This window comes from Coturnix japonica, chromosome 4 (assembly GCF_054131305.1).
Source record: "Coturnix japonica strain WE chromosome 4, WE-NBRP24, whole genome shotgun sequence".
In the NCBI taxonomy this organism is placed as follows: Eukaryota; Metazoa; Chordata; class Aves; order Galliformes; family Phasianidae; genus Coturnix; species Coturnix japonica.
Window position 1 is genome coordinate 86,097,167 of NC_140666.1, and position 12,240 is coordinate 86,109,406.

Here is a 12,240-nt window from a genome sequence, read left to right on the forward strand (position 1 = left end):
AAGTCCTCTAAGATCAACACAGTGCAACCACCAACACATCCCCACCATGCACACTAACCCACACCCCTCAGTGCCACGTCTGCATGTCAGGTCAGTGCCTCCAGGGACAGTGACTCCAGCACCTCAGCACACTTTCTGATTACTTTTTCCTAATATCATACCTGCACCTCCCCTGAAAGAGGACAGAATGGCTTGGGTTGGAAGGGACCTTAAGGATCATCGAGTTCCAACACCCCGCCTTGGGCAGGGCTGCCATTATTAGATCAGAGTGCCCAGGATCCCACTCTGTCAGCAAATTCTGCAGTGTAGTTACAAAGATGCATGTTTGCTGATGTTAGCCTACAAAGCAACAGTTTACAAAACATCATTAAAATAGAACACAAAAAGACCTGCTGGCCTCTGCAGCACATACACTGATACGCTGTGGGAAAGCACGGCCACAGCACTGCTGTGGTGTCTGTCCTCACTTCCTTCATGCTGTTCACAAAGCTGACTGATCACCTTAACTCGGTTAATCGCTACAGACAGCGCGGAACCCCGATACGCTGAATCATAATGAAAGATGACACAGATATGAGGCTGGGTGAGCCCACACTGCGGAGGCTGAGGTGGACGCCAGCTCTTGGGTATGCACTCACCTCTCTCTCTTTCACTGATGCTTCTTGCTACACCATATGCAGGGTGGTTACCAACTTGTTATGGGGTCTGGGAGTGATAGAAAAAGGGGGAATTGCAGATGCACATTCAAACACAACATGCAACAGAGGTACAAAAGGGGTCTTACTACAGAGCCATACATCAGGGCTACCACGACCATGAGCTATTTGGCCCAGGAATTTCAGGGCATGAGCAGATGTTGCTGCTGAAGTCAGCAAAGGTGTTGCCTGAGATAAACCAACATGAATCAAAGGCATCCTACAGAGCCTTTTGGTTTAGACTTGCATGATGTTGCAGCAGCACCTCTACCAACCTCTAAGAATTAGGCCAATGAGCCAGTTCTTTTCGAGATGCTTCTTTAGTCACAATAGATGGATTTGATAAAGGCTGAAGGCAGGGTAGGAAGGAACCAAGCATATGTAAGCTCACCACAGCTTCTCCATCATGTTCTTGAAACTTGCAATTAAAGAACAAATATTTTTGGAGAAAAAGCTTAACTATAAAGAAAGGGTATCACATACAGTCTGTTTCTCACAGCCTCCTATCAATGTGTGTGAGTCAGACCAAGGAACTGGAACCTATAAAGCAGATGGTTCGAAAATGCACAAAGCTGTGAGGAAAACAACTGCATTTAAACTGTTAGATATCAAAAAGAAGTGCCTTGCAAAAGCAGTGGCAGCATCAGAACACTACTGTGATCAGTTTCAGTGTTAATTCTAAGAAATCTTGCTTCCTTTTGAAGATTTCTTTTAAATCCCCTCTCCCACCCACAGACAGTTTTGTTTTCCCCTCAGATCTTAGAGGGGGAAAAAAAAAGGCCCGATGCATCAATTCTTACTCCTCAACCCTGCTGAAATGTTGGTTTTGTTGCAAGCGTTGATGTCTTAAGTAGAGAAATGGCTGGGACCTGCAGGCTCAAGTAGGTTTGTAAAATGAGAGCCTGTACTTGTGCCTGGTGTTGCTTTGCATCTATCATAGAGTAAATTCAGTCTATGATGCAAGTGGCAATCAGCACGCAGTGCAAAGCAGACTCCTTCAGGTTCTCAGGACTTGGGAACATCCATCACCAATGGAAATTGATCTTTATGCCTGAGCAGCAGTGGAAGCCAACACACATGTAGCAGCAAACCCAGGCAGGCATTTTTCCTGCAGCTCGACTGGGCTTTCAGGGAGAAGCCCCTGTACCTGCTTCCAAAACTCCAAGGGGTCTCCAGACAGATCTGCTGCTGTGTCTGCCCAGATGTGACAGAGATCCACGACTCAGTTTGTTTCTCAGATCAGAACAGATAAGTTTAATGAGAATAATAGATAAACAGAATCAGCTTCCAATGTGGATTCCTTTGCTACTAAGTGGAAAAAGAGACATTTACAGTAAAGGGAAAATAAAGCCATCAGCCTATATGCCTCATATTTTAAAATGCCTAGGCTTGGAAATGACTGTCATCACTGACATTAGAGACTAAGAATAAGACAGTGAGGAAACACATAACAATAACCAAATAACTTCAGAAAAATGAGCATCACTCATCTAAATTCAGGCTGTATTTTTATATTCTTCAGCTATGCCTGTTTGCAGCATTTACATCACCAGCTAATCAGTTGCATCTAAATACAGCAGGAGTCCTTCTTTCAGGATCTTATTATCACCTTTGATGCCAAGGAAGTCGTAGAGTTACATTTAGAGTAGCTTGTGCATGTGTCCTACAAATAGCTCGTACGTTTTCCCCACGTAGGGCAGGATGGTGAGGAGTTCAAATACAGATTTGGAACTGATCACTGGCAGAAATCAACTCCCAGATGATGCTTTTGCCACATTTTCAGAGCTGCTCATCTTCTCCTGACTTCTAGCACTGCAAGTCTTCTTTGAAAAGCAAGTAAACTGGCACTTATTTCTCTTCAACACTTATTTCTCTTCAACACTTATTTCTCTTCAACTTTTCTTTTGTATACGCAGAGTACCACATCATGGCCTTACCCGACCACTCATTTATAACTTTATAACACAGGAACCTAAGTCCAAGATTGGAACCAACCACAAAATAAATTTGCAAGAAACAACATACAAAAAGCCCACGATACCTTATTCTCAAGGCTTTTGAAACAACTTCTTAATGCAAGTCTAAAACAAACAAGACAATTCAAGGCTTGAGGGTCTTGGTTTTTACTCCATTCCACACCACAACAACCCACAACAAAAAGTTTCAGTTGGGCAGAGCTGCTGAAAGCTGCAGCTCGGCACAGGTGCCTCTACAAACAACTATCTGGTTGTGCTACTTGACAACATAATGGCTTTCAGATCCCACATCAAGGCTAAGGAAAAGCTTTTCTGCAACATGAAGGCACTGAGTGTTACTAAACGGTGTCTTGTGACACTGCTTTTAAATACATGAACTGGTGTCCTACATATGTACTACACGCCACAATAACGCAAACCTACTGACACTACTTCAAATGTGAAGTGTTGCTGGTTCTTCAGAGCACTGTTTGACTCATAAATTGAGCTTTATTCTGGGATCAAAAGCCTTCCTCACTCTCCTTTAAAGCAGTCAGTGGAATGGTTACCGATATGGCTTCACCCTGGCACACTGTAGTGCCCTTATGTGTCTTACCAAGCTTATATACTTTCCTAGGAGAAAAAAAGAAAGCAACCCCCTGCATAGGCACCATTAATAGTAAAAAAAATAAAGCTATACATTCTAATGAATTTCCAAGAGTGTTCCATAAGCTACTGACCCTTGTTTGAGGTATATTCCAGAAGAGCCTTCATACTTCTAAGTTCGCATCACTGCAATGACTGTTGTACGTGTAACGTAATTAAAACCTGATGCATGTCAACTACCAAACATTTTCAGAAGACTTTCTCACTTCCAAAAAGACCCCCAAATTTGCTTAAAAAAAACAAAAAAACCACAATAAACCAACAAAAACCACAACAGCCATAGTATGATACAAAATAGTTAAGATAATCTGCAAATTGGATCAGGCTCTTGAAGCTTAGCAAAACTCTCACCAGCATGTAAAGGCAGAGTCATCCCAAATTAGCTCATTTTCTGTTTTGACCTTTATCTGGGGCTTCTGTTGATTCTTGGTGCGTTTTCTTCTCTGTCTCTTAACAGGTGTTTTTTTAGGCCTTTTACCTTTATTTGGTGTCGATTTCTTCTCATTTACTAACCCTACCTCAGGTTTAATTCGCTTTCGTTTTGCACTTTCTTTCTGCAAATCTGCACCTTCACCATCTTCCTTTCTTTTCAGTTCTGAGTCTTCTTTCTTACATTTCAACTCTTCACTAATGTATTTTTTCTCCTCAGTATATTCTACCTGAAGGTTCTGTTCTTCTTTGTAGGAGATGCTAATCGTTTCAGCAAGCACAAGTTTGCAATACTCTCTAGATTCTACAGCTGACAGACCAAAGCCATCTGTGATGGCAGCTGCCCCAAATGCTTGCCCTTCTGATTGTGCTGTGCTGTACTGACAGTTTGATGTATTTTCTAGTGCACGCTCACAAGCTGACGAGCTACTCGGTGCTTTCTTTTTCCCAGTATTTGTGGGTGTTTGGGTTTCTGAGAAAAGGCTGGAATGCTGGTTTTGTTTGTACGTAAAGGCTGAAGGTTTAACCTCACCAAGGTTTCCATCTTTAAACTCTTCTGCTATTCTCACATCCATTCTTTCCTCAAGACATGTAGTTTTCTGACCTTGAATGGAATAGTAAGTTTTTCTTGATCTCTTTGTGAGACGGTGAATCTTCATTGCTCTGCATAAACTGGACAGAAAAGCAACAACAACAACCAGTTATTAATGTTGATCAATTTGCTTAGGATCTGTTGAGTTAAAATCATGAAGACAGAGAGACATGTATGATAAAATTATTTCATGGGCTACAAGAAAGAACCTATTCCAAGCATGCTGTTCTGTGTACCCACATGAAGCCTCCAACACAAGATCTTACCTGCAAAAATCAGCTACAGGAAATACCTTCAGTCACACTACTGTGGTTATATTATTATTGCACCTTCACATAAAATGCCTTCCCAACCATGCCTAACATGAATGAAATCTTGGTATTTGGCCCTAACTGAAGAGCAGCCTCAAAAAAGTAGTGATAACAATAGTGATACAATATCCATTCCACCGTTAACAAAAGCTACAATCCCTTCTTTAGGTTAAAGGGAAGGTAGGAGCTATCATCTATCCCAAACAACATCTTACACCAAACATAAGATGCATGATGACAAACCCTGACTAAGCACAGAAGATGCTGTACCAAAATAGGTGCTACTGTCTCCAAAGAAGCAAATATTTGAGGATAGCAAAGTATGTAAAAAAACCACAACTTCCAGAACCTTTCCTGTGGGCTGCCACTGAAATGCAAGCGTGGCAACTCCAAGACAGAACGTCAGTCATAAGTAGTCACTTAGTCACTTTTAAAGGCTGAAAAACCAAACAGAATCAGATGAAAAAAAAAAAAACCACAACAAAATAATGATAAAAAACAGTAATTCAAAGGTTTTTAACAGCGCACAACAGGGCTAATGAAGAAGCAAAGTCTTTCATAGAAACTTGAAAGTACATGCTACAGAGTAACAAAAGGCTTACCTGGTCTGGTGCTTTTTTCCTTTCATGTGGGACTGATACTCAAGTACAGTTGTAAGTACAACATTGCAAACAGGGCATATGTAATGGCCAAACCCAACCTCAGAAAAGAAGGAATCTGTGGGTCAGAAATACTATAAATGAGAGGCAAAATCCAGAGCTACCACAATTTTTCCCCATGTGAGAGGCCTAACATAACCTTCCCCAAACCAGCTCTATATGAGATACAAAGTCTCTGCTGCAAGGTAACTCAGTTTTACACTCCAACAGTATTAGTGAAGGGAGCTGTACTGCTGCAGTGTAACTATTCTTCAGAAGTTGACGGAGTTGTCAAACACTGTGTTATGAATACACCACGCACAGACTGACAAATCTAAGTTAAACCTTATGTTTTCCAGGTTGTCATGCTCTCCTCTCCTACAAGCTGCAAAGCTGACTCACTACAGATTTAAATGTATTAAACAAACAAAACAGCAAGGAGTAAACAGAAAGGAGGAAATGAACTTGCTCTGTATCAAAGGAGAAGGCTAGCATTTTCTTGCACATATCAGAGCTGCCCCTTGAACATTCAAGCTACCCTCACTTTTTCATGTCCTTCTTACCACTTGTCATGGATTCCCTTGGGACAGGTTTGAATCCCAGCTCCTCCATCACCTTCTTCCGTGCAAGATTTTTTCCATGTTTCTTACCAACATAGTGGTTCTGGGCTGAATGTGGACCATTGAGAGGAACACAGCAGAGATTGCAGTAGTTCATTTCCAAGCTCAATTTTGAAGATGATGAAGGCACCTCAGTTTCTGAAGGAACTGAAAACTCATTGTTAGATACCTGCACTAATATCTATGTGTTTGATGGCCGGCCATTTTAAGGTCCAAGAAGAAAGCTTTACCCTGCAGAGGGTTATTCAGTACATATTTGCTACACTCCATCCTGAAATAAAGTTCAGTAACTTGCACAGCACTCACACCAGTTCACTGTTGCTTGTGGACTAATTTATTTTTATTTTTTAATTAAATATGCTAATTCATCAAACTGAGTTTGGGCCACAGTTAATATTCAGAGCAACAGTAAGCACGTTCTTTAATAATCAGAAATATTTACCTTTAGTTGGAAAAATAAGGAATTTGAAAGCAAGCTTCCCTAGCTTCAGAGTTGTAAAGGGTAGTTACTATTTGCTATTCACCTAAGAAGTTACCATATGGCAGGTCCATGACTTTGTCAGAACAGAAAGGCATACAGATACACAGGTGTAGGACAACACCTCTTTATATCTGCTGCAGAGAGTGACAGGAAAATGCACACAGTGCAAATTTAGTTCTTACCGGAAACAGGTTGCATGCTCTGTGCTTCCACCAGGGCTTTATTTTCTGCCAACTGCCTCAGCTTCTGAGCATGGATCTTCCCCTGGAGGTGAGATGATGCAACATCTGGGGAAGCCAAAATTATGTTGCAGAGATTACAGTACTTATTCTCTACTATTCTCATTCCATCCATCTGAAATTAAACAAAGGCAAGCTCAGTTATACAAGCATTCACTGAAGGACAATAAAGCACTTAAGTCAGCTATGAAGAAGAATAGTCACCTGAGAACTGGTACAATCCATTATTTCCTTCTTTTTGTCACACTTCATTCTCTCATCCTTCCTGCCATGACTTTGGACATAAAGATAAACGTTCTGAGCATGCTTTCTGCCCTGAAAAGAAATTGGAATTATTCCTGTTCCATTACTAAGGAGCCAAGAAGTGGCATGTCCAGCAACAGGAATTTTATCCATCCAAAACAGGTCTGAGGATTCAATAGCCTAAGTATCTAAAATTGGGTGTTATGCGTACCTGCTTCACCTGTGATTATTTTTTTTAATTCTTAGATGCTCTCTCTCAACACAATCTTCCATCTCCTGCACTTTTATAGTGTACTTACATGTCACACTGTACACAGGTAACCCACAAACCCAAACAAGTGACTTGTCTAATCTAATCTGATGCTTTCCAGGAGTCTGTTAAGGATTCTGAGAAGAAGCATTAGGAAATCTTGATAATGTTACCAAGAAAAAGTGCTACCGTACTTGACTAAACAACATCAGCAAAACTGGAAATAAAAGTCTGATTTCTGTGTCATTTCATCCTGAATTTATCTGATTTCACCATTTCAATTGCACCTGTTGTCCTCAACTGGATTTGGATCCTAGAAATAGAAATTCCAACTGAGAGTCTGAACTCTTCAGTTATGACAATACAAGCACTGCTTAACATAAATCAAAGTAAGGAAGTATTATACCTTTCAAGACCTGAATACTAATTGATGAGGATAACAAAAAAGATTCCTGAGAGCAACTGACATTTTAACTTCAGCAAGAAAATGAAACGTCTGTGCCTGCAAACCTTCAAGATTAAGGTTCAAAATATAGCTCACTTTCCTATATCTATAGCACTACCCCAAGGCATACACTTGTTCCAAGAAATGCCTTCTGCATGACTCATACTGATGTACAGAATCAAACTCTATAGCCTGTTAGGATACAAAGCAGGTTTAGTAAAGAGATGTGCACACAGCCCTGGCACAAGGGGTTAACACTCCAAACTTGCGTGCCATAGGGAAAAAGCGTGCTACAGATATAGGCCAAACTAATACATAATCAATTGCCTCCCCCTGAGTTTAGTTACATATTCACTAAATTCCCTGCAACCCCATTGGCAAAGACAGTTCTCCCCCCTCCCCCCGTCATTGTTTTGGGATGAAGATTCCTCTCCTGCTGTGAGAGCTCCTGTTTTCTTCTGGCATCAGCTTTTGGCCTTGCAGATGGAGCACCCCCACACATCAGTGTCATCTTGCCCTGTGAGTGTCTGATCGCCTTTCTGCCAACTGCCTTCGGGCTGCTCCCAAACTCCTATCTTTATGGCCTTCTTCCCCTTGTTTTCCCAAACTTAGTGTCTGCAATTCCCCCTCTTTCTGCCCCCCTTAACATAAACTATCTGTAACTACCCTTTGCTTTGGTTTCTGTGAGGCCCCCTTTCCCTTTCCGTAGCAAAGTGTTCCCTTTTCATTTATTATGGGGTCCTTTTTGCTCTTCAATACAACTTGACTCGTGAAGACATGGACAGACATAGCAGCACGTGTGTATCACTGGGTAAAGCACCAGGGGCCACAACCCCTACTCTCTATAGTTAGAACTGCCCCATGCCACTCTTATGTCCTGGGTCACATGGTGCAAATCTGCTTTCATCCCATGTACAGCATGGCCTGAACCCACCCAGTTCCTTCTATAACCATCCTACAAAATGCAGGTGATTGCCTTTCATTACAGCTGAACCCACATCATTCACAACCTTCAAGCCTGGCTAGTGCCTAAGCCCAGTATAAGCTTCAGGAAAGGCTTTAAGCAGCCTTTTCTAACACCATACAGAAACCTCAAACCAACCAAAGTCCCAGTACTTGCTAGGAGAAATCTTCCCTTTCAGGCTACCTCATAGTGTGACATCCTTTGGGATTCAAACGGCAGCACTGCCCAGCAAACCCTACAGAAAGTGTCTGTGAACAGGTGGTGCCTTGTTGCCTCATCTAATATGTCATCTGAACGTCCTGAAAGAAAGCAAAACAACAAAAACCAGTCAGGAGACAGGAAACACGTGTGTGTCTTCACTTACAAAGTATTGACCACTTGAATATTCACATGCAGCATATGAGTGAACTAATGTTCATCCACTGAATCGTGCCTTGTTGTAGCTTCAGAGCAGGGCTGTAAAGCCACCTACACCTTCCTACATACAGAGATATTGCTTTCATAGACTGAAGGAATATTATTGTACGCTTACTTGGACTTCAGGTACCTCAAAAATTAAGGAAGATAGAGCTTCTTCATTGTGCTTTCCAGACATGCTATCAGATATATTAGACTAATGGCCTAAAATACAAGAAGCATTTTAGTTCGATCAGGTCACACACTTAAATATGGGAATACAGAAAGCCAGGGAGTAGCTCAGTGCATGAGAAAGACCAAGAGGTCTCAGAGTCTTAGCTGACTTTCCAGAAAACATATTTGCCCTTCACTTTGCTTTCCTCTTCAGTCTTACAACAAACTGCATAGAATCATAAGAGATGGAAGGAACATTTAAAGTCCACCCAGTCCAGCTCCCCTGCAATGAACAGGGACACCACAGCTGGATCAGGTTGCCTCTCAAGCCTTTAATATTAATAACTGTACCACCCCACCAGGAATCTCAGCCTGTTTCAGATCTAGGTTCTTTTCCAGGCAGTCAGAAGGTTCCTTAATGTATACAGAACCTTCACAAGTATCAGAACAACCATCTCCTTTCCTGGGCTCCTGAATGAGGTTCCAAGTGCTCCCGATTCCAGATCAGACTCTGACTGTTATTAATTTTTCTTTCCTAATTCTTGAGGAGAGCTGAGAGCAGAATAATGCAGTAAGGAAGAAGTACAGGCTAAAGAAATCCCTAAAGGCAAAGATATGAAATTTCACATTCAAAGGAGTAAACCCAGAAGATGACACAGCCAAATTCTGCCCTCAAGTGCCAGCAGCAAACATAACATTTTAATGAGAAATAGATGGAGTCAAGTTCAACAATTGCAACCCATTAACAGATGGAATAGTATAGCAAGATAACTTAAAGACATTTACAGGCATCTTCAAATGCCATATTCTACCACAGAGCTGACACATGCCTAAGCCTGCACACAAGCACAGGTCTATGGAGCACACAACTACACCCACCATCCAAATAAGAGTTAAATATAGTGTTGCCCAAACATCACAAAACTAAACTCAAAACAGTGCTGACCACCTTTTAGCACTGGAGAGACCCACAACCTGCCCTGACACACAGCAAGTGCACCTTACAGCTGATGGAAAGCACAGTGCTCACCCTTTAGCCCAGGGCAAACAGGAACAAGACACTTTGCTGGCTCCCTTATACAGTGCTGTGAATGAAACAGAAACCGCTTGAAAGCATTAAAATAGAAATACAGTAAATCCACAAACAAATAAACAAAAACAAAAGTTTGGGATCTCAGAAAACAAACTGATGCTTCTATTGCTTTGAAAAAATTTCCATGGGCATATTTAAATCCAGCTGCACTCATTCAAAGCCAATCAGAACGTTAATTGGGCACAACAGAAAGCTGATTGAAGCCTGTGTGGGGAGGCTGACTCCTTTTAAAGCAACAGTAGCATTAGACTAATTAACTACTGCAGGGTGAGCTGTTAGTTTCCTTGCTAGGTATTCAGGTATATTTAGTTTCAAACTAAAACAGGAGAGCCTGGGTATAGTGAATAACAGATTCCTCACTGCCCAGAGAGGTGGTGGGTGCCTGATCCCTGGAGACATTCAAGGTCAGGCTCTGAGCACCTGATAGAGCTGTAGGTGTCCCTGTTCATTGCAGGTGAGCTGGACTAGATGGCCTTTTTTAGGGTCCCTTCCAAGTCAAATGACTCTATGAACCAGTCAGTACTTATAAAGCATGAACCAAAGCCTTTCAGAGTACAAATACTGATGTTCCTGGAAGCTCAGCACTGTTTTTCACCCCACTTGCTAGATCTATAGCATCCCATAGATTTTCTGGTAAGGAGGGAACACAGAATTCGGATGTGATAGAAACTCTCCAACTGCAAGACAGATTTTCAGAGCTTTATGTCACACATTCAGTGTATGAAAGTAACTTGTTGGACAGCTTGCACTCCCAGAAGTACGATGTTAGAAGAAACTGTCCGAAGAACTGAATGTAAGTCTATCTTTTAAGAACTCAGTATCACTTTGGACTTGTCAGATACCTGCTCCTTACACACTTGGGACACTGACAAGTAGTCTCCCATTGCGCTTTGCTCTTTAATTCCTGCTTTGGGCTCAAATTCTCATTACTTTTTGCCACAGACATCATACAAAACCATTTCGTAGAGGGGACAGCAAAGTGTATTCCTGCTACTTCCACCACCACGACACTCATTGCAGGGATGACACGAAATAGCCACTTCTCCTTTAGCGGGAGCTTGAGCGTGTGGTATTTTACACACCCAGCTTACTCAGGGCAGAGATTTGAGGCTGGAAATGAGCTGTACAAGAGGGTAACACGCTGAACATGTGAGGGATCCTCCACACGGGGGCCCTGTGTGTCACAGCCGGCTCACAGCCTCGCCTTTTCCACACAGAGCTTCTCACCCTCACTCACAGCCCTTGGGACGGCGGTAGCGCTCACCCGAACCCCGCCGCCTCCGCCGCCGCCGCCGCCCACTTCGCCCTTTGGACCGCCGCCTTCGGAGTCTCTTTACGGGCCAGGGCTGGCTATAATTAAACCCTGAGGGCCAGTACATCTCATCAGCCCCCTCCCACGGCTCAACCCAACGCCACTTCATGCTGAGGGCTGGAGGTGCCGGTTAAAGCCCCTCAGAGCCCAGCCCGCTCTTCGCTTCACCTCAGGGAGCGCAGCCCGCCCAGCAGCCCGCCCCGCGCCCCGCCCAGAGCGCCCGCGTCCCGCCCAAGCTCCGTGTATGACAGCCTTCCACAAGTCACTTATCAGCCATCCTCAGCCCTCCGAATTGCCTTCTCCATCAGGCTTTGAAATGTCCCTTTTTCCACGGAGCTGAAAGGAGAGCCGCCCAACAGGCGTGTTTCAGCCGGGCTCACCGTCACACGGCCTCTCGTGGTGTTTTCCGGCCTTCCCGGTGATATTTTTTTCACACTTTTTACCACAGTGTTTTAAGTTTTACCATCGTATCTGGTGGGTGAACCAGATGGGTGGGGGTATGACCCACAGCTGGGTATGAAACGATGGCTCTGTGTCACTGAGATTGAGATGGCTGAAAACCAGCCTCACAAAATGCTACCAGAGGAAAAAAGAAAAGCATAAAGGCTATATGAAAATCTAAGCTGGGATCAATTTCTGTAGCGAGATTAACTGCTGTATGTGGAAGCCTTCATTTTACATGCACTGACTGATGGGGACAAAAGACAAAGCAAGGGACTGGGCTCTCTCTGCTTGTC

The 12,240-nt window shown here is 42.9% G+C and overlaps 1 protein-coding gene across 3 annotated transcripts; it reads right to left on the reverse strand.

Annotated features, from left to right (window-relative positions):
• Positions 1 to 1,921: 1,921 nt before the first annotated feature.
• Positions 1,922 to 11,677, reverse strand: KRCC1 (lysine rich coiled-coil 1). 3 transcript variants are annotated; one of them, XM_015862873.3, is made up of 7 exons: positions 11,456 to 11,677; positions 8,712 to 8,827; positions 6,831 to 6,941; positions 6,570 to 6,741; positions 5,850 to 6,053; positions 5,251 to 5,365; positions 1,922 to 4,417 (listed from the first exon to the last, which is right to left on the reverse strand). In XM_015862873.3, the coding sequence occupies exons 1-7, from the start codon at positions 11,610 to 11,612 to the stop codon at positions 3,664 to 3,666; spliced, it is 1,629 nt and encodes a 542-aa protein (XP_015718359.2). In that variant the 5' UTR covers positions 11,613 to 11,677; the 3' UTR covers positions 1,922 to 3,663. The 3 variants fall into 3 exon arrangements, with proteins under 3 accessions (XP_015718359.2, XP_015718360.2, XP_085401978.1); XM_015862874.3 differs by lacking the exon at positions 11,456 to 11,677 and adding an exon at positions 10,129 to 10,360; XM_085545852.1 differs by lacking the exons at positions 8,712 to 8,827; positions 11,456 to 11,677 and adding an exon at positions 10,129 to 10,237.
• Positions 11,678 to 12,240: the final 563 nt, after the last annotated feature.

Coding starts and splice junctions, on each gene's coding strand:
- KRCC1 (XM_015862874.3), bottom strand. CDS start 10,345: ATGAGTGCAGCTGGATTTAAATATGCCCATGGAAATTTTTTCAAAGCA. Junction 6,742..6,830: donor TGGATTGTACCAGTTCTCAG/GTGACTATTCTT, acceptor GTTTAATTTCAG/ATGGATGGAATGAGAATAGT. Junction 5,366..5,849: donor AAGGGAATCCATGACAAGTG/GTAAGAAGGACA, acceptor TCTGACCCACAG/ATTCCTTCTTTTCTGAGGTT.